Raw genomic sequence first — 26,430 nt, forward strand, 5'->3', positions numbered from 1 at the left:
AAATTATAAATATTTGAATATATATTGACTTGGAAAAATATATATTGACTTGGAAAATGTTGCTATGTCCTTATACAGAGACAGGCGAAAGCAGTTTCCAAAATTACCTAAATGTAGATTAGAAATTCACGAGACATTAAGACAAATAGATTTGAACACTAACAAAACTGAAATTACTTTTAATTAGTCAATGATTTTGATTCGGGAATCGTTATACTTTCATGTTTCACCAACTTGGTATGTCTATGTAATGAAATGACTGATATTTTCATAGATGGCACATTTAAATCCTGTCCGAAATTCTTCTACCAACTCAGTTTATTCGATACATGGATGTAAAAATGGTAACTACATTCGTCTTGTATTTGCGTTACTTCCACTTAAATCCGAGGAATGTTACACGAAACTGTTGGATCGGCTTATTGATGTGTGCACTACCCGAAGAATAACTCTCCAGCCCGAGGTAGTTCATAATGACTTTGAATGTGTAATGCATACTGCTGTTACGAAAACACGAATAGTGCCGAGTCTTTTCATGCCCTGCAGTTTTACGCTAGCCATCCTAACATTTTTGTTTTTATCAATGTGTTATTGAAACTGCAAACGACATCTTACATAAAGATGAGAACTCTAACTGTAAAAGCACCCGTTTGGGAATGTGAAAAGGAGAAGATGGACTTCCTTCTTGAACAAAATACAAAACTTGTAAACGGTGAATGTACTACTGTGGACTTTGTACGGCGTGTTGGCTACAAATATTCTGCCAGAACTGACTTATGAACTCATATCAAGATATTTCTGATTAGTGCTAACTTTTGAACATACGTTTTCATAGATTCAAATGATGAATTTTACTTGCATGTTATGATGACCTTTGACTTACTTAATATTTATTTTATATTATGGCTTTGCTTTCGATCAACAGGTATTCCTCAATTATTTGCGGAAAAGCAATAATTTATTTTTTCCGGAATAGTTACTTTTTTTCCGGAAAAGTAAGATATTTATTTGCGGAAACGTAAACTTTTTTTTCCGGAAACATCATCTTTTTTTTGCGGAAAAGTAATGCCAATTTGCGGAAACGTAAAACGCCGACACCAGTATTATGAATAAATGTAAAATCTTACCTTCTGTGTAATATGGTCAAAGTTGATTCCTAATTCTGAAATATAAAAAAATAAATGTTTTAAGTTCGTATCATTTTACTTATAGGTAATCATGATATAAGAATTATTTAAAAAAAAAAACATAAGCTGCATAGTATTTGAATATAAAGTTGAAGGTTAGACCGTGTTTGTTTCAGCAACGTATTGTCTTTAACAAGACTGATTTCACATACATGCAATAAATTCTAGACAAGCTTCAAATATTTATTACAATGGTACATTTTGCATACATTTCTACATATATATCAACATATAGATATTACTTTTTTTTTATTATAATTTTATGAAGACAATATCAAAGCTTAATATCATAGATTATTTCCATTGTCAATTCAAAACTTTACATCATCAATTTTTAAAAATAGTCAAAGGGAGATAACTCTTAATTTAATTTAAAGCTGAAAAGATGTGTTTCAGCATTACTGACAAATTCATGTCCTTAGTCAGTCCATAGATAAGTAAATGCTTTATCAAGGTAAATAACAATATTCTTTTGGACAAAAGATGTAAAATACAGCAATGAGAAATTAAAGATAATAATATTTTCTTAGAAACATGTCTAGTTTTGCAGCTGGCCTACTCCTTTAAGAGACTATGTAGATATGACAACTAAAAACTTAAAAATTAATGTGTATACAAAATAAATTGAAGGTTTCCAAATACCATTAGCTGAGAAAAATTCCTTCAAAGAAAAACAGACATAAGAATCATTAAACCCTCAATTATTTTCATAAAGTTATTAATTTTCCACTATCATTATCAAATGAAGTGCGATTGTGTAAGAAAATGATGACAAAAAGGCTGTTGTAATATGGTTTAAGTTATTGCACCAAAGCAATTCGGAGTATAAAATAAAAATTGCACAAGCATTCAGGTATAATTTGAAAATATAAGTCCATACAAACTTGCAAATTTTTTATTCAGAAAAGTCTCTTCAAATGCACTTATCACCCTTCAAACAACTACTGTTAAGTATGAGATATACTACACTCAAAAATAGCATAATATAAAATAATCCATGTATTTACAGTAAGGATATCTTGGCTGTTAATCGTTTTTATGAATTCCAGATGATTCCTTGTTTAGTCAGGCGCGTAGCTACGTTTAAGTCAAAACGCCCGGGGGTACACTTGAATTTTGATCAAAAAATATTTTAAGCTAAATAAAATAAAAAGAACTGATTGAAAGCACATAGGCCTTGTAATTCTCTGTATAATGACTTGTTAATGGGAATAAAAGTGACGACATTTACTTTTCAACCAAAAGGTATCATATTATATATTTGTTCTGTCAAGATCTGAATCTACTGTTAGTTTTACTCTCTTTCCTTTTGTTTAATTCATTATCTGCTGAGATTCGATATGTGATTTGCATTTTTGTCAAGCTGTGACATAGTGATCCTAAATTTTGTTGGCAGCATCAATATTTATAGTTCAGTATGTGAGTACGTTTTCGTGAAATTTTACGGAAGTTTGACAGAAACTGTAACGTTTATGATCAAAAGAGTATCCATAGTATTATGATGAAATTTTATACAAAAACATCATGTTTACAAGTGGTATTTGCCAAACATACAGGTTCAGAGGTAAACAAATTTCAAAATCCGTTAAGAGAGGGGAATTTTTTTTTACCTTTCAAACGGTATTTTTTGGCAAATACCCCTTACTATATTAGTTTAATTCCACCTCATGGTCTTTGGTTTTTCCCATCTGCAGTGAGATTTGCTAGCAAAGAGTAGAAGTCACAAATGGAATTCCCTAATGACAAATACACCAGCAGAGAAACGATAATCTCAATATATAGAAAATTTGTAAAAATACCATTTCTCTCATCCTGTGAAATTACATTATTATTACACAAAACAGAATTATAAGTTTAATTTTCTCGTATTTCAAGTTTTGAGGAAGAAATCACAGGCGAGAACCAGGGTTCCACAGAACCCTTTACAAATTTTGATAATGCATCTGAACATCTCTAAAAAACTAATGATTTTATGTTCGAAATTTGCACATAAAAAGTTTTTTTTGTCAATTGATTCATTTACCCCACGGCTCCTTTTAAACACATTCTAAAGTTACTGGTTTAGACTGTCTCTTTAACCAATGACCAAACATTTGATTCAAAATTAACAAAACCAATATATTCAAAATAAACAAGAATGTGTCCACTTGCATTATCATTTATATGTTCAGTGGACCGTTTAATTTGTGAAAATGATCTAATTTGGCATTAAAACTAGAAGGATCATATATATCATAGGGAACATGTGCACTTAGTTTTAAGTTGTTTCGACTTAAACTTTACCTCGACCAAAATTTAAACCTAAAGTGGGACAAACGTACTGATGAACGAACGGACGCACAGACCAAAAAACCATAATGCCCTTCAGCCATGGTTGGGCACAAAGATACACCATTTAAATTCTAAAGTATGTTACTAATGATGAGGTTTTTTATGACAGGAATGGTATTTCATTTTCGATAACTCTTTAGCCCTCGAACCCAATAAAAGCTGTTGCTTTGACCTGGACCAACTTGGGGTACGTACACCCCTCATGATGTTAGGGTGTACACGTTAAAATGACCTAGCTACGCCACTGTTAGTAGTTGGATTGCTGTCTTGTAGATTAACTTTACAGATTCAAAATGCATAAGTCAATCAATAATGCAAGAATTATTACTGGGTAATCATTTGGTTCTCTACAATTCCGACAGGAATATTATATTATGATTCCATTATAAATTCCAATAGAGCACTAGTGGGTCTAACACTTTTATAGCAATTTAATTTATACCTGACATTGACAAGAAAAAGGGCATGTGGAGATATATAAATGGAAATAAAGTGTCTTCTAATCTAATCTAATTTGGGTTAATGAACACTACCCTGTAGGGTATTGCCCAAGCCCTTAAGCAAACAAGGAATATAATAAAGCAATCTTATTTTGTGTGTACCCTCCATCAATGGTGGTTCCTCGTCATAGTTCTCTCCTCCTGCATTTGGATCATATTGTTGCACAGGCTCTGGAGTAAATATATGACCTGCATACTGGTCTCTATTGCCTCCATAGGCATTCTGGTCCCCATATCCTTGCTGCTGTTGTCCATAATCAAACTGGGCAAATTGTCTGTAAATAAAGCAAACTTGATAAATTTTTAGTGGCTAGCTAAGGCCCACATCTGAGTGCAGGATTTTCTCGCTGATTTGAAGACCGATCGGTGGCTTTTGGCTGTTTTCTGCTCTTTGGTGGGTTGTGGTCTCTTTGACATATTCCCAAATTTCCATTCTCAATTTATTTATCAATCATGGTCCCATAAACAGCTTATAATCTACATCATTTGGTCTCATTGGTGGATAGCTGTCTCATTGGCAAATCATACAACATCTTCTTATTCTTATATAGATTAAAGGTTAATCTGTATACCATTAATTCAGGTTAGCTTGTTACTTCAAAGCTGAAGTCTTAAACCATTAAAATTAGGTCAATGTCTGATAAACCTGCCAAATTATTCCAAAGAACAAATATAGTTTTCTGTTTATAAAAACCTTGTTGGATTTGAGAACATTTTTTTGTAATTCCATATTCTTTTTAATCTTTTTCTATTTCACCTGCACTTTGGCAGGTAAATCTATCATAACAAATTTCAGGAATAACAACAATCATTGGACTTTTGAGTAAACTGCACCAATTACCAACAATCTAACCTTAAGTTATAATAGGACAACACATAATATCAGACAAAAACAAAGAATGCAAGAACATCATCAGTGCTAGAAAGCCTGACTTGGTACAAAATGCTGTTGTGTAACACTAATTTTTTTAGCTACCAAGAATTCCTTGCCTTACCTTGAAAATGGGACTTTACCATGTCATAAAATTATTCACATAATGTTACAATCATACAGAGAAAAGCTATTTAGACGACCTTCTACACAAACAAAGAGGTGAATGAAAAAACCCACTAATTTAGCTGCATTATCAGGTTTACAATAACCTAGCTGGCAAGTACTATTAGCTTTTTGCAAAACATGAAAGGTTAGAATAAACAGAACTACTGAAGACTTTTATGTTCAGAAAAAATAAATTAAGGATTACTTACACTTGGACTAAGGAGCCTACACTAAGGTATATATGCTAATACCTCCAGATAATATATATGAGAGCATTTGTAAGATGGAAAGATGAAACTGTTCACAAATTTCTTTATTTTTACAGTGTGTAAGTGCACTGGCTTTGTGTTAGATTATGTTATATAAATTATATGCATTCAATATGACATGTAACACATATATTAATATCAATAAATCTTACGGATCTTGTCCGAAATTATTGCCACCCATATCATATCCAGCTGACTGCTGCTGCTGCTGATCATAGTCAAAGTTATAAAATTCATTCCCACCAAAATTATCAGCCATCTTGAAATTTAAGCTGAAAAAAAAGACATAAGATAAATCAAACATCTCAGCAAAATAAATTTCTTTTCTATATATATACAATAAATGTCAAGCTTAAGAAAGTCGTTATATTTTTGAACGGTACAAGAGAATTTGCTGAATCCTGAGAAAAAGGAAAATAAAACCAGTTTTGACGTTTTTACAAAGTTTTCAGATCTGTACAAGCTTTAACATTCATTTGGCAGACTGAGTTAGCCTAGGAAATCAATCAGAATCTTTATCAACTAGATTTCCTAAGCAGTCTGCACTATTAGCCACTAATCCATGCACCAAAATTTTATAATAACAGTAAGATTTTTGGAAAACTTTGTTTAGATACACAACAAAAATGTATATATATTAGTCTTCGGACTAGTACTACTAGTAGTCAGAAAAGTTTTTGATGCAGACAACTAAGCCTATTGTGTAGATTGGTTGAATTTTATAAACTCTTACTGGTTTGGTTTACTTAAGTTATAAGTTTTACAAATGACATCTTTAGTTGGTCGACCACTATGAAAAATCTGATTTAGAGATGATAGTGGATATGTTCCTTATGCAACTACAATCCTTTCCCGTTTTCCAAAATGTGACCTACCAAATTAGATTTATTATGAGCTAGTACTAACATAAGCAACATGTGTAGCAGGATCTGCTTACCCTTCAAGGGCACATGAGATCACCCCCAGTTTTGAATGGTGTTGCTTAGTCTTGAGTTTTCTATGTTTGTTTTGAGTACTGTTGTTTAATTTTCTTGTTAAGGTGGTACCTAACACTACAAGGAGATAACTCTGTAAAGTCAGCTAAACGTTTTAATTACATTGTGTTGTAAAAGGAATGTTAAGCTTCTCAATGATCAAAATTGATGTTTGTCAAACTGTTATATAACCAGTGTAATTTTTCTGACAAAACGGTTGGTTCAAAATTTTTGAAATTTTCATATTTTTGTTAAAGGGTCAAAGTAAATATTTTGACAAAATTTTATGAAAATTAAACGAGCCAAATTAATTTTAGTGAAAGTGTTGGGTACCACCTTAAGCCATGGCCATGTCAGTTTATTTTTCTTGTTAAGCCATGGCCATGTCAGTTTATTTTCCTTGTTAAGCCATGGCCATGTCAGTTTATTTTCCTTGTTCAAAGCCATGGCCATGTCAGTTTATTTTCCTTGTTAAGCCATGGCCATGTCAGTTTATTTTCCTTGTTAAGCCATGGCCGTGTCAGTTTATTTTCCTTGTTAAGCCATGGCCATGTCAGTTTATTTTCCTTGTTAAGCCATGGCCATGTCAGTTTATTTTCCTTGTTAAGCCATGGCCATGTCAGTTTATTTTCCTTGTTAAGCCATGGCCATGTCTGTTTATTTTCCTTGTTAAGCCATGGCCATGTCAGTTTATTTTTCATGTTAAGCCATGGCCATGTCAGTTTATTTTTCTTGTGAATCCATGGCCATGTCAGTTTATTTTCCTTGTGAAGCCATGGCCATGTCAGTTTATTTTCCTTGTGAAGCCATGGCCATGTCAGTTTATTTTCCTTGTGAAGCCATGGCCATGTCAGTTTATTTTCCTTGTGAAGCCATGGCCATGTCAGTTTATTTTCCTTGTAAAGCCATGGCCATGTCAGTTTATTTTCCTTGTGAAGCCATGGCCATGTCAGTTTATTTTTCTTGTTAAGCCATGGCGATGTCAGTTTATTTTTCTGGTTAAGCCATGGCGATGTCAGTTTATTTTCGTCTTGTGAATTTGAATGTCCTTTCGATATCCTTTGCTTCTCTTTTATCATTGGCTTGAATTTGCAAAGATGAACAATACACTATTAAACTAATAATGTAATTGATTGTTTGTTGATTAATGTCCAATGGCAAATATTTCATGCATATTCAGGATGAGAACAATTAATCAATAAATACAATTATGAATAGGTACATGTAGATTCTGTAAAAGAGGTGTCTTGGATTAAGGTCAAAGAAATTTCGACTGCCAGATGGGTATATTGGAAAGAAACAGAAAGGTCACCAAAGGACCCCTTAAAGAGTTATTGAAATGGTCTTTAACATGCATAGAGCATGGCACTCTCTTTAAACAAGGCATTGGGTTTAACGTCCCCATTTGAAATCTTTAAAAAGGGTGCAAATGTGTGGGATGCAAACATGAAAGAGGGAGAATGAGAATGGGAGTGAATATGATTTTCGGCAATTGGATCAAGTTTCACTTGCCTGAGAGAAACCAGATGCTGGGCCATGCAGAACCATAACCCCCAAAATCAATCCCAACCTTCCTTTGGTGGTTATAAACATTGTTTTAAAATTTTATTGATTTCTTCTTACTTATACTTAAGTTATTATTCGGACACCATGTGTCTTCAGACATTGACGCAGACGATGCTGACGACAACAACGCAAACAACAACAACATGATACCATTATACAACGCAAAATTTTTTTTGGCTGTCGTATAAAAATTTATTAAAAAGTAAACACTTTAAACATCTACAAAGTAGTTTAAGACAGACATTTAAAATATGAATATGTTTACACATATATATAATGACTATGTTCCGGACCATATGAGTATTTGGACCATATGCATATGGTCCGACCGTACGTGTATGGTCGGGGTAATTAACTCTTTGTTACAGTTTACTTTTAATACTTCTTAAAATCTTCATATGGTATGACCGTTCTTTAAAAAGACGCTATCATAAAGGTTATTTTATTATTACCAGAGCTCCAGATAAGAATTCACAAATTGGGGTTTTTACCCACCATTTTTTTTACGTAATTGGGTGATAAAGATTTTTAATTGCATTATCAATTTCAGTTCACCCCTCAAGCAAATATCAAATTGGGTTTTTAACCACTAAGCTCCTTTATGTATTGAGTTTTTTCATCAACACAATATTGAATATTCAGACATGTTATATATAATCACAATATATCAACCTCAGATGTTGTTCCATCTTAAATATGTGCTAGCTGTTTTATTTAGTTTATTCACTGACGAGCAGTGTAAATTTTATTTATGTCCCGTTTTAAACGTTCTTCCAGTTTTTTATTTTCTCACAACTTGTATAAACTGCAGCTGGTGTCACTAGTTGGACAGTAACGAATTACCTTTCTAGATCCCATATGATCACCCTACAGTTTAGTTGGGATAGACGTGGGCCGGCTAAGTGTTTAGATTTTTATGTGATATTTAGGTGCTGTAAGAAAGTACTTTCATCTATTTGCCAGACCTACTTTTAAAAAAAAAATAAGTAGTTCCCAGATTTGAGATATACCTTTCACTTTTTCCAACTGATTTCGTTTTTGACGTAACTTCGTGTTTATCTTTCTAGCAATGTTCTCGTTAAGGTATGCAAACACGCACGTGCGTTTGATGGATGCTTCATAAAAACACTAGCTGAGTTTTGTTATTATCATAACTTTCCCTAAGCTATCAAAAAAACATGTGGACATTTACTTTTGTTTTAAATCATTGTATGTTATGATAAGTTAAGTCCCGGGTAATTCGAAAAAATATGACAACATGACAAACGCTAATTGGATAAACCCTGAGAAGATCGAAATATTTTCATATTCACGTGTACCTGTTGAGCAACAGAAAATTCCAACAGGGACCCATTTCAGCTACTTGATGCAGGGCTCTATTTTTAGAACGATAGGACATTTCCAATTATAAATATTATAAAATAGATTTACGCTACGACTGTAATCAGATAAGGGTAAATAACGCAAATGATAGCTAGTAAAAGCGTTAACAACTCATAGTTTTGGCATATAAATGGGTTTTCCTTTGAATTAATTGGGTTATTTTTATTGCGTGATCACGCAAATACGCAGCTTATCTGGAGCTCTGTATTATATTATAATAAAAATAATTAGAAGTTTCACAAAGTTGATTTTACTTACTTTTTAAAACTATAATAAACACATTTTATACCAATGGTCATTACCGATTTGTAATTACGAGTAAATGGCAATACGTTGACTAAAAAAAAAAATTCCAAAAATTTCTTAATGAACTGTTACACAAAAAATCAGTGGAAAGTAACATAGTTTATTTAAGTTTTCTTGTGAATATTGTGTATCGCAATCATGTTATGATATTTGAGATCTAGAGCTTCTTAAAACCCTGTAGAAATATCGGAATGGCCAAAGATCTCGGTATCACTGCTTTTCACTCGCAAATAAAAGGTGTAAATAAAAATGATCGTGCACAACCAAGACAGTAAAGACTTGCAAATACAAAAAAGCTATGATTCCATGTGGAAGTAGATGTCACCCAAGCCTACATGCTATGAAAACTAACTATGGTATCAATATTTAATTTTTACGTAGTATTTGAATTATTAAAAAATACATTGTCTTGTAACCATCATTGTTTTTTTAGATAAAATTTTTGTATTAATTAATCTTTTATAATGTAATTAAAAAAGATATACCTATATGACCCAAATACTCATATGGTCCAGCCAATTAATAACCAAACGAGTATTATACTCATATGGTCCGACCATACGCGTACAGTCGAACCATATGACCATACGTGTATTGTCCAAATACTCATATGGTCTGGAACAACTACAATGTATTTGAATAAAAAGTCCAATATTGCCTAGTAATGCATATATTAATTAATATTCCCAAGTACTTTCATGTTTTACAACAATCTTCAGGTGAAAGGTGAGTAATTGTAACTATGAGTGGGTAGTTAAGTATGTAACTCAACTTAATTAAACAATAACAAAACTCTAAAGGGAGATACACGTTATAAAGTGAAATATGGAAAGCCAATTATAACGCCATTGAAAACCTAATACCATTTAGTTTTGGCTTGAATTTGGTTATTAAGTATAGACCTTATCGCTAATCCCGGCTGACCCGGCCGCTTGAACTTTTGACGCAAACAACTATCACTTTTCCATTGTGGCTTCAGATAATTTTTTTTATGACGTCAAAAAAACCTGTGTGATATCCAGCAATGGCAGACAAATAGCGATAGGGTGTATTGTTCCTTCATGGATCTTCTAATTTCACTTTCTACATTAAATTTTATAGAACAGGAAAATTTTAAAAAGCCCTTTAACGCAACGATCTAAATGTTTGTTAAGAGGGATTTTCCTCACAGGAGGTTGAAATCCTATCAATGAGGGTCTATAAATATGTCAACTCGACTATCACAGTAGAGCTTCTCTCGTAGAGAGAAGCGACAGGAATGCAACGATCTAAATGTTTGTTAAGAGGGATTTTCCTCACAGGAGGTTGAAATCCTATCAATGAGGGTCTATAAATATGAGAGAAGCTCTACTGTGATAGTCGAGTTGACATATTTATAGACCCTCATTGATAGGATTTCAACCTCCTGTGATTTTCCTACAGTTAATATACTGCAGTTTTCGGATGTGTTGTGTTGTTTACGCACAATATATATACAAATACTTCACTAATTATAAAATTCTCATAAACGTTTAGTCTCTCATTATAAATTCATACATAAATCTCTAAAATACAGTGACACTGACAGAACTCATTCAGTCTCAGACATTTGTGTTAGTGTTTAAATGAGAAAACAGTGTAAAAAATGTGCATGTCTATCCGAATTTTGATTCTCAGTTAATCTAAGACTGTCAATTTTGTGTTTTTTTATATCTTAAATAGTATAAAACGTTAATATTGTTACATTTTTAAAAGTCTAAATTCTTCTTCAACGTGTGCTTTGTTTTTACCGGAAGTTCGTTCAGTCTCGCTTGTTATCCCACTTCCTTTTTTCTGCCTTTTCCGGTCGTGAAACGAAATCAGGTGCGATGAAATAAATAAACTGATTTCTATCTTTAAATATCCCTTAATAGCATAAATCATCTGGCAATAAGGAATACAATATATCTTCTCACACATATAAAGTAATTGTAAATACCTTCAAAATTGTCGATTGATGTGTAGAAGGAATAATAAAGTATTGTTTTCAGAACCGTGTCACTCTTGAGCATGAAAGTATAGGTGGAACGGTAGTTTTTCTTGAGACATACGTATGATAATAACCTAGTATGAGCTTTGCAACTGTGACAATCCCAAATATTGTAAAAAATATTAGAGTTATCTGAGACTAATCCGACACAATATCGTTTAGATTTGAGTGTAGCTGTGAGAACATCAGTTTTCAAGATGCAAAAACAAATATACATTTGTAGCAAATGATATACATTTATACTGAATAGACTTTAACAAGAACAAATTCTAAATAAAATTAATAATATGTCATCAGTCATGTCAGTAAGACAAAACAATGAAATCTTCAATCATTTATAATTCAGCCTTGTGCATATATAAAAAAAATACTTCGAACATTGTTTGGCGACAGATCCTTCCTCCCATTATTTAAAGTTCTCTCATAGTTCACCTATCGTAAGAGACTCTTATTGACGATGTTGTATTCTCTGTGATTTGTAATTAATGTATAGTCATATTTTTTAGGAGTCAAAATGAAGATCCTGAACTCTAACCAGTCTGTCATTATTCCTGAAGGACGTAAGTATCTCTCTGGAAAGATATTTTAAGTACAGGGCAAAGAATAAGTAAACAATAAATGCAATAGGGTTTTCCTGTAAAATAATATATACAAAAAAAATCTGTCAATTTGGCCTTGTGGTCATGCTAGGAAGAAATAAAGGTAAACGGTGATCATGATGACTTTGGTAGTAATGCATGTTAATTTCGTATTCATGTTATTAAAGGATAAATTCTTTTATAAATATAATTTACTAGTAGCATTAAAAAAAGATAAGAAAGCCTTGGAAATATAACTCAATTGCGTCATTTTTCTTAGTATCCTTTCAGCAATGATAGCGAGGTCTTTTAAATAGCAAAACTTTTAATATATATGCAATTTCTTTACAGTTACAGGGAAGGTACGATCCCGTAAGGTGACTATCACTGGACCAAGAGGGACCCTCGTAAGAGAATTCCGCCATCTTGCTGTGGATATCAGTATGCCAAAGTCGAACACAATTAAAGTAGAGAAGTGGTTTGGCAAAAGAAAAGAGTTGGCTGCTGTGAGAACTGTATGCAGTCATATTGATAACATGATTAAAGGGGTAACCAAGGTATGTGTTATAATTTGGAATGTAATATCAATGTATTTTCGTTTAAAAAAAAGACACGGCACTTTCTACATCACGTCAGAGCTCTAGATAAAAATTCACAAATTGTGGGTTTTTACTCCTCCATTTTTTATTAAATTAAGCGAAATAGTTTTTCAATTGCATTATTTATTCCAGGTCACCCCTCAAGCAAATATCAAATTTGGTTTTTCACCACCAAGCTCCTTAATGTATTGGGTTTTTTATTAACACAATATTGAATGTGTGTGTTCACTCATCAACTAAAATGAAATATATGAACTAAAAGTAAACAAATGTTTTTGTGACTTTTTGTCTAATTTTATTTACGTGTACATAAATCTGGATTTACTTGTCCATTATTAGAACTTTTGGATTCTGATACTGAATTCAATAAGAAAATGTTGCATGTTCTAATTTGCGTAAGGCCAGACTTTTTTTATTATCTGTTTAACGAGATCCGCCGACTCCACCTTTCCCGATTTTAGAATAAAAATAAAAGTAGTGCTTCTTACTTTTATTATTATTTTTCCCGCCGACTGTTACGAAATCCTCAGAAAAAAGTAAAATGTGTTGTTCACGGTACTCGCTTTCAGTCAATTTCGTTATCGGTAATATTTAATTTTTACCAAGTCAATGAAACAGCAATTTTCATTTAAAAGTAAAGAAATTCAAGGCATAAACGATATATTTTCTTCTAAAAGATTTTTAAGCTGGTGGCATGCTTTTCATACTTGTTACACGAGAGGGTACATCAAATCATTCTAACTTTCGGCAAAATCAGTTAATACTTCATCAGAACTTGATGAAATTAGCCTAAAGTAAACTTGTCATCCATGTATTGCATTAGAAACGTCATATTCCTTTCCAAATAGCGTATCAAACATCGTTTATTTTTGTAAATTTTTCTTCGTCCGACATTTAAATTTGTAGAACTACGGATCAGAATCGGGATTTCATAGGAAACGGACCCGCTATGACCGAAATCCGGATTCTTGCGATAATGACTACAGACGCATGAGTGGCACTGCTGACAGACAAAAAATGATCCCAAAAGGAAAAATTACGAATTCCACACGCACTAACATCTTCTTGATTAATGTACATATTTCCATGTATAAGCATTGTTTCAATTTAGGTTAAAATTGCTCAACTCTGGGACTATTACACCAGAGACATATATACACATGTGTATATATATGTCTCTGCATACACTAAGAGGTTCCTGACTGGGTGACTGGTATATACATATATAGTGTATATGCAGCGAGGTTGATATATTTGAGTGGTGCCATGGATCTATATTAGTGGAAATACAGAATCAAAACATAGTTTTTATGTTTATATTAATAGAAGGGTTAACCAGAGACATATATAAACTATATGTTTTTATATTTCTCTGAGTTAATATACTGGTCTGTTCTCATTTCATTGTTCTTGTATTTTGATAAATTCGAAAAAAAAAAGAAAAAAAAAGTCACTTATAATGGTTTTATTTTTATTTTTAGTGTCGACTGGACCAATTTTGCACTTTTATTTTTTTTTTATTTCGCCCCCTCGACCCTAATTTTTTACAAATTTTCTCGTTAAACAGATAAAATAAAAAGTCTGGCCTAATCGATCTGAAGAAGCCCAAGTAAACAAGTGTACGTCACAAAGTCTTTACATTACAATACACAAATGTAAGACATAAGTGAAGTTCCCGCGTTGTGTTCGCGTCGTATTTATAACAGGGAAGAAACCTTCTATATGGTGTTTATACCTTTAACCCTTTCACCGATTGCTGCCCAGACAGAAGCTACTCTGAGACGATGGCTTCCCTGGCTACTATTGCTCAAGTGGGAGATCTTCATAATAAATGTCAATAAAAACTTGTTTGTAGTTATTTGTGTATTTATTTCATTCACTAACACCATGTTCACAGTTTTATTCATGTTTTGATAATTTTTTCCTCATAAAATATTCAAATTTTCAAATTTTCGGCATTATTTAGGTGAAATTCTCAAAATTCTGCTCTTTGACCCCAAATCGTAATTTTTTAACCCAAAACGGCAAACTTTTGAAAAATTTTATGAGGCTGTACAAATTCCTCACACTGAACGATGTCCATTCCAAGTGTTTTGTACATAAAACGACATTTTATGTGAAAAAAGTATACTAGTTTGGCTTCAATTCTTCCATATTCTTTCAAAAAAATGTTCCCTCATTTCAAATTCTCGTAAATTCCGTAAATTTCGTCTGATTTTGACACGGTTTTCAACAAACGGAAGCCCAATGTTTACACGTTCATCCGGGTATTCATCAAAGAAAGATAACTCATGTTTGCACTGTTTTGAGCGGGAAACATAAAAGATGTATTCCGATCCCGGTAAAACGGGACTCATCGTCAGTTGTCTGAAGCGTGAATCCCGGTAAACCGGGACTCATCGGCGAAGGGTTAAAGAGGGATAATCCTTCTATAGAGGGGTATATTTGTTTAGACTGGATTAAAAGCAAAATAGGGCATATTGGCATTCCCTTCTTATGGCAATAACCTGGAACATTTGATGCACTTAATAGTTTAATATACACATGCCCAGTTTACTGCTAAACTGACTGAATATACAATCTTATGTATATAAGTATATATAGCTAGAAAATGCCAATCTGCCCTTTTTTGCTTTAAATCCAGTCTAAACAAAAATACCTCTTTACTGATCATTCTATCCCTCTATAGAGGTATAAACACAATGTAGTCAGAGTTTGTTCCCAACCTGTTAATGTTAAGAATTTGACTTACTTTGTATCAGTAAATGTTAATGCAAATTTTTACTATTTAAGCTGTGGTGTTGAGCTATAATCTTAGTATAGAAATGAAAATATGTGGTATGTGCCAATGAGACAACTCTCCACTAGAGACCATATATTGTAGCAAAGATAGGTCATTGTATGGTTTTCAACAATGAAAAAAACCATACAGTACCAAATAACAAGCTATTAAAGGACCTGAATTCATGAATGAAAATAAACAGTTCAAACAAGAAAATCAATAATGACATGATTTATGTAGAAAACAATTACAGAAAGTATATGATCATATTTTTTTATTACAGGGCTATTTGTACAAAATGAGATCAGTATATGCCCATTTCCCCATCAACGTTGTTTTACTTGACAATGGAACAGCTGTAGAAATCAGAAACTTTCTTGGTGAAAAGTTCAACCGAAAAGTCAACATGTTGAGTGGTGTAACCATTAAGGCCTCAACCGCTAAAGATGAATTTTTACTGGAAGGCAACGATATTGAATTAGTTTCCCGATCAGGTAGGATAACAGTTTTAGAAAAACAAGAATATTTAATGAAAATATACACATATACCAGGGATCTCCATGGAGGAACTCAAAACTGTAGGTCTATGGCTTGGCATGATTGAAAGTATTTCATTTCCTTCATTTCCATATAAGGAATGGTGAACAGGCTGATATATTGCTTAAAACATTTATTTCGTTATATAATAATTAATATTTTCATTAATTTCAATGCCCCCTTTTCAACTTAAAAATCTTAAAATTTCTCTCTGGGTGAATTTTTTGTCACATTTTGTCAGTCAGAAAGTTTAGGATAAACTGCTATAGTATCTACATTTTGTAATCTAGAAGTTGTCAGTGTCTTCTTTCCTTTTCATTTTTTATCTTAAATATTTTATATTATTTTGCCAAAAGAGGACAGGTAAAACTATTTTAAAATATGCTTGGCCATAGTCTGCAAAAATCTCAAATCTTGTTTACAATGCAAAACTAATTTAAATTCTAAATCAAATCTATAGATGGTTATTATAAAACAGAAGATGTGGTATTATTGCCAATGAAACAACTCTCCACAAGAGACCAAATGACACAGAATTTAATAATTATAGGTCATCGTACTACCTTCATTAATGAGCTTTCTCGTACCGCATAGTCAGCTAAAAAATGTCCCAAAATGACAATTCAAACTAAAAAACTATCAGCCTAATTGATGTACAAATAAATAAAAATGAACAAGAAATACTATGCAACACACAAACAAACGGCAACAACTGAATAACAGGCTCCTGACTTTGTCTAGGCACATACATACAGAATGTGGTGGGGTTAAACATGTTAGCCTATTTCCAGTCTTACCTGGGGACCATTTAGGTTTTAATGGAACAGCCTTTTATACATATTTGAACAGGTTCTTAAAAAAAAGTTATAAAAGCCTTCCAGATTTCACTGCTTAATATATTTTGGATTAGCATTGATTGAATTGATGTTGAACATTTAAATTAAATATATCAATTAGAAACTATTAAAAAAAAATCTTTTACAGCTGCTTTGATCCAACAGTCAACAACAGTCAAGGACAAGGATATCAGAAAATTCTTGGATGGTATCTATGTGTCAGAAAAGACCACAGCACAGTGATGAACTATTATTAAAATCTTGTGAGGAAACAAGTTATGTGTTTAGTTTATGATTTATGCATTGCCTAATCTTTATAAGTCTACAGAATTACTGGCAGTGGCAGTCTAAATCAGAATGCAAAAGTGTGTCATCTATACAGCAATGATTTCCACAATCAGCAATATGCATTGTAGTTCAACCTATAAGTGTTTGATCATTTGGTGTCCATGGTTGTCCATTATCTCTATAATTATATGCCTGCTTTAAAAAAGTGGGGGTATAATATACTGTTTTACCTCTGTCTATAAAAAAGAAGATGTGATATGATTGCTAATGAGACAACTCTCCACAAGAAACCAAATGACACTGAAATTAACAACTATAAGTCTTCATACGGCCTCAAACAATGTCCATTTGTCTGTTCGTCCTCATACATTTTTCTCCTCGCATCTTTCTCAGGAACTAATGAAATTACAAGGATTTTTAAATTTGGTTTATGTGAGTTGGCTATCTATTGTGATGTGTTTTCAGATTCATCACTCAACAACTTCCTATTTTCCGGAATATCGAGGCAGGGTTATCTTCACTTGTAACATAAATTGAATTTTTTCCTTTGATGTTTTTATGAAATAATTTGCTTAAAAAGTGTGGTGAGGGAAAACCATGGTATATTATATGCAAATTTATGTTGTACCATACTTTGCTAATTAAATATGCAACTGGACTAGAATCCAAAGGAAAAAGGCGGCGCTTCAGCCATGGTATAACATATTCATTTTCATGTTATTCCATGGCTGAAGCTCCCCCTTTGTTTTAAATGTATCCGCCTCTAAAATATTTAGGAAACTGTAGAACGTACTGAAAGGTCAAGATCTTCATTTGTTTTCATTTTATAAAAAAAAGCAATAAATTATGTATACCACATTTCAAGAAACCCTTTTCAAACTATATAGGATTGTTACGAATTCCCTTAATTTTGGAAACAATAACTAAATGTTTCTTCTTTCACTTTTGAAAAAAATAAAATGTAAAACTATCATTTCCTTTGCGAAAATTCAATTACAGTGACTTGACTGTTAGTGTTGCTCTCCACCAATTGCAACTCATTCAAAATTCTGACCAAATTGCAATTTGTTTTATAAAATCAAATTGTTCAACTGGTCAAAAATTTGAACAAACTGCTGTAGAAAACCACAGCCAAGTCATGAAAGTGAAAGGTAATAAAATAAAACATACTTACAATCCTATAAGAATTTGACTCCACTTTAATGATGTTGTGACAAAATTAGTCTATCAGTTTGTATAGGTATATTATAGTCATTACCATGCTTAAGGTGAACTTGTTATTTTGAATTGCTGTAAAAATGTCCAAACTAAGCTTTCGAAAAGTCTTCTAATTCATAAGAATCAGACATTATGTGAATTAAAACATTTCATATTCAGTAAAATATGTGTAAAATTGCAATATGTTTGTAGGAAGTTTCCATGGGGAGATAATATTTTTATACGACCGCAAATTTTGAAAAAATTTTCGTCGTATATTGCTATCACGTTGGCGTCGGCGTCGTCGTCGTCGTCGTCGTCCGGCGTCCGAATACTTTTAGTTTTCGCACTCTAACTTTAGTAAAAGTGAATGGAAATCTATGAAATTTTAACACAAGGTTTATGACCACAAAAGGAAGGTTGGTATTGATTTTGGGAGTTTTGGTCCCAACATTTTAGGAATTAGGGGCCAAAAAGGGCCCAAATAAGTATTTTCTTGGTTTTCGCACTATAACTTTAGTTTAAGTTAATAGAAATCTATGAAATTTTGACACAAGGTTTATGACCACAAAAGAACGGTTGGGATTGATTTTGGGAGTTTTGGTCTCAACAGTTTAGGAATTAGGGGCCAAAAAAGGGCCCAAATAAGCATTATTCTTGGTTTTCGCACAATAACATTAGTTTAAGTAAATAGAAATCAATGAAATTTAAACACAATGTTAATGACTACAAAAGGAAGGTTGGTATTGATTTTGGGAGTTTAGGTCCCAACAGTTTAGGAATTAGGGGCCAAAAAGGGACCCAAATAAGCATTTTTCTTGGTTTTCGCACCATAACGTTAGTATAAGTAAATAGAAATCTATGAAATTTAAACACAAGGTTTATGACCATAAAAGAAAGGTTGGGTTTGATTTTGGGAGTTTTGGTCCCAACATAATAAGGGGCCCAAAGGGTCCAAAATTAAACTTTTGTTTGATTTCATCAAAATTGAATAATTGGGGTTCTTTGATATGCTGAATCTAACTGTCATGACTGTGTATGTAGATTCTTAACTTTTGGTCCCGTTTTCAAATTGGTCTACATTAAGGTCCAAAGGGTCCAAAATTAAACTTAGTTTGATTTTGACAAAAAATGAATCAGTTAGGTTCTTTGATATGCTGAATCTAAAAATGTACTTAGATTCTTGATTATTGGCCCAGTTTTCAAGTTGGTCCAAATCGGGGTCCAAAATTAAACTTTGTTTGATTTCATCAAAAATTGAATAAATGGGGTTCTTTGATATACCAAATCTAACTGTGTATGTAGATTCTTCATTTTTGGTCCTGTTTTCAAATTGGTCTACACTAAAGTCCAAAGGGTCCAAAATTAAACTTAGTCTGATTTTAACAAAAATTGAAATCTTGAAGTTCTTTGATATGCTGAATTCAAAAATGTACTTAGATTTTTTATTATGGGCCCAGTTTTCAAGTTGGTCCAAATCAGGATCTAAAATTATTATATTAAGTATTGTGCAATAGCAAGTCTTTTCAATTGCACAGTATTGCGCAATGGCAAGAAATATCTAATTGCACAATATTGTGAAATATCAAAAAAAAAATTAATTAGAGTTATCTTTCTTTGTCCAGAATAGTAAGCAAGAAATATCTAATTGCAAAATATTGTGCAATAGCAAGATTTTTTTTTAATTGGAGTTATCTTTCTTTGTCCAGAATCAACTTAAATCTTTGTTATATACAATATACAATGTATATTCACTTTTTACTACCAACTGATAAATTAAAATAATCTTTACCATTCAGTGATAACAAGCAGTTTTTTTACATCTTAATATTTTATGATGTATTTAAATGAGTAGTTATTGTTGCAAACTCCATTAGAAATTTTAATTGAGATTAGTTTTGGAATAAGGGAAAGGGGGATGTGATTAAAAAAATTGGGTTCAATTTTTCTCATTTGAAATTTCATAAATAAAAAAGAAAATTTCTTCAAACATTTTTTTGAGAGGATTAATATTCAACAGCATAGTGAATTGCTCTAAGAGAAACAAAAATTTTAAGTTCATTAGAACACATTCATTCTGTGTCAGAAACCTATGCTGTGTCAACTATTTAATCACAATCCAAATTTAGAGCTGAATCCAGCTTGAATGTTGTGTCCATACTTGCCCTAACCGTTCAGGGTTCAACCTCTGCGGTCGTATAAAGCTACGCCCTGCGGAGCATCTGGTTTTCTTTAAAAAAGTCTTTACTCAAAAGAATAATATTTTAGGTTATCTCCTCATGGAAACTAATCAATAGCATATTGTTATTTCACACATATTTTACTAAATATATGATGTTTTATTTAAAATGATATCGGGTTCTTATGAATATAGAATACTTTTAGAAAGAAAAACTATATGAAAGCTTAGTTTGGACATTTTTATAGCAATTCAAAATAACAAGTTTACCTTAAGCATTGTAATGACTATATTATACCTATACAAACTGATAAACTTATATTGTCACAACATCATTAAAGTGGAATTAAAGTCTTATAGGATTGTAAGTATGTTTTATTTTATCACCTTGCACTTTCACATTTTGACTGAACAATAAGTTCAATATTCTGACCCGTTGCAATTTGGTCAAAATTTTGAATGAGTTGCAATTGCTGGAGAGCAACACTAACAGTCAAGTCACTGTAAATTTCGATTTAAAAAGGGGGTACCTATACAAAAAGGAATAAATATTGGCTACAAATATCTGTGAAAAAACATGATTAGGTGACGTACACTGTTAAAATATTGTTTTATCATTAAAATTGTGTTTTAATAAATAATATAATATAATAACGGAAGAAAAGCATTTTTCAATGAGATGAAAATTCTGTAAAATATGATTAATTTGTATGATACATTGAAAACAAAAAAAAAAAACAATTCTTACCGTCATTAGAATAATTATTTAATCCTTGTCGCTGGAATCCAACATTTTTTGTCGAGCCTGCAACTTTTGTTGCAGAAAGCTCAACATAGGGATAGTGATTTGGCGGCGGCGTTAGCTAACTTCTTACAGTAAAAGCTTTATATTTTTGAAGGTGGAAGACCTGGATGCTTCAAACTTTGTATATAGATGCCATATGTTATGAAGTTTCCGTCAGTCACATGTCCAATGTCCTTGACCTCATTTTCATGGTTCAATGACCACTTGAAAAAAAAGGTCAATTTTTTTGTAATGTTGAATTCTCTCTTATTATAAGTAATAGGATAACTATATTTGATATGTGCGTACCTTGCAAGGTCCTCATGTCTGTCAGACAGTTTTCACTTGACCTCGATCTCATTTCATGGATCAGTGAACAAGGTTAAGTTTTGGTGGTCAAGTCCATATCTCAGATACTATAAGCAATAGGGCTAGTTTATTCAGTGTATGGAAGGACTGTAAGGTGTACATGTCCAACTGGCAGGTGTCATCTGACCTTGACCTCATTTTCATGGTTCAGTGGTTATAGTTAAATTTTTGTGTTTTGGTCTGTTTTTCTCATACTATATGCAATAGGTCTACTATATTTGTTGTATGGAACGATTGTAAGGTGTATATGTCTAGCGGGCAGATGTCATGTGACCTTGACCTCATTATTATGGTTCAGTGGTCAAAGTTAAATTTTTGTGTTTTGGTCTGTTTTTCTCATACTATATGCAATATGATTTCTATATTTGTTGTATGGAACGATTGTAAGGTGTACATGTCTAGCGGGCAGGTGTCATGTGACCTTGACCTCATTTTCATGGCTCAGTGGTCAAAGTTAAGTTTTTGAGTTTTGGTCTTTTTATCTAATACTATATGCCATAGGTCAACTATATTTGGTGTATGGAAATATTTTATGATCTTTATGTCAGTCGCACAGGTTTTATTTGACCGTGACCTCATTTTCACGGTTCATTACACAGTGTTAAGTTTTTGTGTTATGGTCTATTTTTCTTAAACTATAAGTAATAGGTCAACTATATATGTTGTATAGAAGCATTGTTAGCTGTACATGTCTGCCTGGCATGGTTCATCTGACCTTGACCTCATTTTCAAGGTTCATTGGTCTATGTTTAGTTATCTTGGTTAATGTTAAGTTTATGTGACAGTCGTTATAAAGCTTAGCTTTATACTTAGAACTATCAACATAATATCAATAATTAGTATAGAAGGCGAGACATTTCAGCGTGTGCACTCTTGTGTTTACCTCAGTCTGATGACATTATGAAATTACCTGCGCCTACAATCATACACGGAGCGCAAAACTAAAAAAAAAATCGGGAAAACGGACATTTTCTTTACTTTCTGCAAATTCAGGGGTTCTATAACATGAAATACACAGACAATCATACACGAAGTGCAAAAGTGACTTGCGCGAGCTTCCATTTCATTGGATAAAACTTTAACGTGATCAATTTCCAATATTAGTTGAAGGTCTTGAAGCTGTCAATCATTTTATTTATATTACAAATTTTATATACCATGTGTCTTACTCATTAACATATTTAAACAAACTCATCCTTCGGAATCGTTTGTTTAAATATGTTAACTTGTAAAAACCATGGTATATATAGTACTTGTTTAAGAAGTTCTCTTAAAAATACTTGCACATATTTATAACTATAAACATGAACACAATAACATGTTGTATTTTATTTCTAAGTCCTAAATTCAAAACTGTGCCAGACTGAAAAATCATCTATGGAATCCATAGTTGGTCTAAATGAAGTTGAGGTAGTCCATTGATACCTTTGGCATCTCTATCAGTTTACCTTTATGTTCAACCACAGGAAGTTCTCTGATTGATATATAAACTGTTGGCTGTCAGTACAACTTGTGGCACTGAAGAAATTTTGAAAGAAAGTCAAAATTAAGTTTGATGTCGGGAGGAAAGCTGTTTCAAACATCCAGTGCCAGGCAAACTACATGTAAATGCATATTAAAGACTTGAAAATGATTGTGATATAAATATGCCGCCAGCTTCATATATAAAAAAGATGTGGTTTGATTGCCAATGAGACAACAACTCTCCACAAGAGCCCTGATGACACAGAATTAACAACTATAGCCTATAGTATAGGTCACTGTACAACCTTCAGCAATTAGCAAAGCCTATACTGCATAGTTGGCTTTAAAAGGCCCCTATTATAAATAACATATTGATTCTGATTTTTAAATAGCATGTTATTTCGTGAGGTTATAATTTGTATGAATACAAGACATTGTTTTTCAACACATTATTTTGATTCTTGAATTTTTCAATCCAAAATTGACATGATTAAAGCAGTTGACTAGAAAATGCAAATTATTAAGTCTGGTTGGACAGTCAATAATTGTACCACACACTTAAGAACATGAGACCACCAAGGCAGTTTAATTCTGTTAGAAAATATTTTGTAGTCCTCAATTTAGGATTTCGTCAACAGATGCAATTGCAGTATAATGGTGGCCTGCCATCAAAAGAATGTTACCTGGAACTACATTGTATGATTCATGAGATTATCATTTTTTAGTTGAGATAGAATGGTGATCTGCATCTATACTATTGGCTAGGATATATACACCTTCCAATGCATCAAATATATTTGGGCTATCAGTATCTGACTGAGAGATGTACATAAATAACAACCATATTTTCATGCAGACTTGTGAACAATGAGAATAAGGTCAGATGAATCCTACCTTGCAGAAAATGCCTTCAAAGAATCATTCAATACATCAAATAAAGTTGACTCGCAGCTGTGTTGTGTGTAAAATCAAAGCGCTGTAAGCGCTGAAGGCAGTTAACCAAAAACCAAGTTCTCAAACATGTAGGGGTAGGCAGAGGATTTAGGGGGGTGCCCCCCCCCCCCTTTTGGGAAAAAAAATTAGTTGCTTATATAGGGAATCACTGAAGCGTGACTGGAGCGGGTCCCCTCTTAGGATGGTCAGTGGGCCCCCACTTATGAAAATTTCTGGATCCGCTACTGGGGGTAGGGTGACCCTAGGGACTTCCCCTACATTTCATTTTATTTGTTATATTGTCCCATACATGAATATATATGGTTTAGGGGGGGGGATCTCATTGGTTTCTAAGTTCTCAAACAGGAGGGGTAGGGTGACCCCAGGGACTCCCCCTATATTTCATTTAATTAGTTATATTGGCCCATACATGAATATATATTGTTTCGGGGTTGGGATCTTGACCGTTTCCAAGTTCTTAAACAGGAGGGTTGGGGTGACCACAGGGACTTTTCCTATATTTCATTTGATTTGTTATATTGTCCCATACATGAGTATATATGGTTTAGGGGTGAGGATCTTGACCATTTCCAAGTTCTCAAACAGGAGGGTGTACAGTGACCCCAGGGACGCCCCCTATCTTTCATTTGAACTGTTATATTGTCCCGTACATGAATATATATGGTTAAGGGTTGGGGATCTCAACGGGTTTCAAATTCTCAAACAGGAGGGGTGGGGTGACCCAAGGGACTCCCTCTATATTTAATCTGATTTGTTATATTGTCCCATACATGAATATATATGGTTTAAGGTTGGGGATCTCGACCATTTTTAAATTCTAAAACAGGAGGGTTGGGGTGACCCCCAGCGACTCTTCCTATATTTCATTTGATTTTTCATATTGTCACAAACATGAATATATATGGTTAAAGGGTGTGGATCTCGACCGTTTCCAAGTTCTCAAACAGGAGGGTGGGGTAACTCTATGGACTCCCCCTATATTTCATTATATTGTCCTATACTTGAATATATGCAGGGGCAGATTCAGTCGGGGGGGGGGGGGGGGGCGTGCACCCCCCATAAATTTGCAAAGCATGGGTTGTTCTCAGCTTAAAGAATATTCCGATAATTTTACCTCAATATTTTTTTAGCCTCGCTCTGCTCGGAGAAAATTTAAGTTAGCACCCCTCCTAACCTAAAATCCTGGATCTGCTCCTCGTATGGTTTAGGGGTGGGAGCTCGACCGTTTCCAAGTTATTAAACAGGAGGGGGTGGAGTGGCCCAAAGGATGCCACCTATATATCATATGATTTACTTACATTCAGGTATATATACTATAGTTGCATTATTTGTGAAAATAAAGAAACTTTCAGCTACTTTAATTGACCCTTCAAAACTGAGATAAAAAAAATAATCTTTTGAAATTGCAGTACTATGTTTACACTTTAAAAGCATCTCACATGCATTATCATCATTTATCACTGATAAAGAAAATTTAGACTGTGACCATGAACATGTATATTGTTAGATATACTGTTCCCAGCTGTCACGTTGTATTGGATTTTTAAATTAAAATTTGTCAAAAAGAATTTTGAGTTTCTGCATAAAATATTTTTTTGCTTTTTCTTTCTTTTATATATATCTTTTGATTTACAATTCTAGTGTTTATATTCATTTACCATGCATAGATGTATTTTTTTCACCTGCGTAATTGATCGCCAAACCCGGAATTACCCTTATCCGCTTCCGGGATCGGATCCGATATTGTAAAATTTTGTCTTCACGGCCGCCATTGTTATGTTTTTACAATGTTGTTTAAATCAGATACGATTTTACTCGAATTTATACAATATTTGTCGGCTATTTTCTGTATAAAGCTAGCGATTGAACAAAACGAACATCGCTGTCATGAATAATAATGATAAAAATAAGTTTTTAGCTCGTTTAATTGGAGACTTTGGTGAACATGGTGAAAAGGTAATGGTTTGCCAAGTTAACTCTTATTTTCTTTCAAGTGGAAGGTGACTACGTCGGGCGTAGCTAGAAACCAACTATCCTAGGCGAAATTCCGCTTGCAAAAGTGGAAGGTCGCGGATCTCGGACCACTGCTAATTTGCACACCTGCCTCCAAATTGAAAAGATACGAACATTTCTTTTTCTAATTTGAAATTGCCGCCAACAGCATGAACAGTTGAACTTATTATATAATAGACTACTGACGTAGTTGTACTACGTATTGATGACAAACAATATTCCTACGACTTTTGCCATTTGGGAAATCTAAACTACTTGTCTTAAAGAGATTTTCGGCGATTAAATAT

General features: G+C 33.0%; 2 protein-coding genes across 4 annotated transcripts in view; one reads left to right on the forward strand and one right to left on the reverse strand.

Annotated features, from left to right (window-relative positions):
• LOC143042046 (protein YIPF5-like) overlaps window positions 1–11,387 on the reverse strand; it is an 81,355-nt gene extending 69,968 nt beyond the window's left edge. The window contains exons 1-4 of one of the 2 annotated variants that reach the window (XM_076214285.1): window positions 11,279–11,387; window positions 5,479–5,598; window positions 4,121–4,293; window positions 1,128–1,162 (exon numbers count right to left, since the gene is read on the reverse strand). In XM_076214285.1, coding sequence (XP_076070400.1) covers window positions 1,128–1,162; window positions 4,121–4,293; window positions 5,479–5,585 — 315 coding nt within the window. In that variant the 5' untranslated portion in view covers window positions 5,586–5,598; window positions 11,279–11,387. Of the gene's footprint in view, window positions 1–1,127; window positions 1,163–4,120; window positions 4,294–5,478; window positions 5,599–11,278 lie in introns of those variants that run through there. The other variant, XM_076214286.1, reaches the window with a different exon arrangement.
• LOC143042047 (large ribosomal subunit protein uL6-like) lies at window positions 11,351–17,170 on the forward strand. 2 transcript variants are annotated; one of them, XM_076214287.1, is made up of 5 exons: window positions 11,351–11,397; window positions 12,070–12,123; window positions 12,493–12,698; window positions 15,806–16,016; window positions 17,044–17,170. In XM_076214287.1, exons 2-5 carry the CDS (start codon window positions 12,078–12,080, stop codon window positions 17,136–17,138), a joined length of 558 nt encoding a protein of 185 aa, XP_076070402.1. In that variant the 5' UTR covers window positions 11,351–11,397; window positions 12,070–12,077; the 3' UTR covers window positions 17,139–17,170. The 2 variants fall into 2 exon arrangements, with proteins under 2 accessions (XP_076070402.1, XP_076070403.1); XM_076214288.1 differs by lacking the exon at window positions 11,351–11,397 and adding an exon at window positions 11,593–11,624.
• The last annotated feature ends 9,260 nt before the right edge of the window (window positions 17,171–26,430 follow it).

This window comes from Mytilus galloprovincialis, chromosome 8 (assembly GCF_965363235.1).
Source record: "Mytilus galloprovincialis chromosome 8, xbMytGall1.hap1.1, whole genome shotgun sequence".
NCBI lineage: Eukaryota > Metazoa > Mollusca > Bivalvia > Mytilida > Mytilidae > Mytilus > Mytilus galloprovincialis.

Bases quoted from the DNA above. Each gene is read 5' to 3' on its own strand.
- LOC143042047 (XM_076214287.1), top strand. From the start codon at position 12,078: ATGAAGATCCTGAACTCTAACCAGTCTGTCATTATTCCTGAAGGAC. The intron at 12,124-12,492 runs GTAAGTATCTCT...ATTTCTTTACAG, and splicing joins TGTCATTATTCCTGAAGGAC to TTACAGGGAAGGTACGATCC. The intron at 16,017-17,043 runs GTAGGATAACAG...AATCTTTTACAG, and splicing joins TGAATTAGTTTCCCGATCAG to CTGCTTTGATCCAACAGTCA.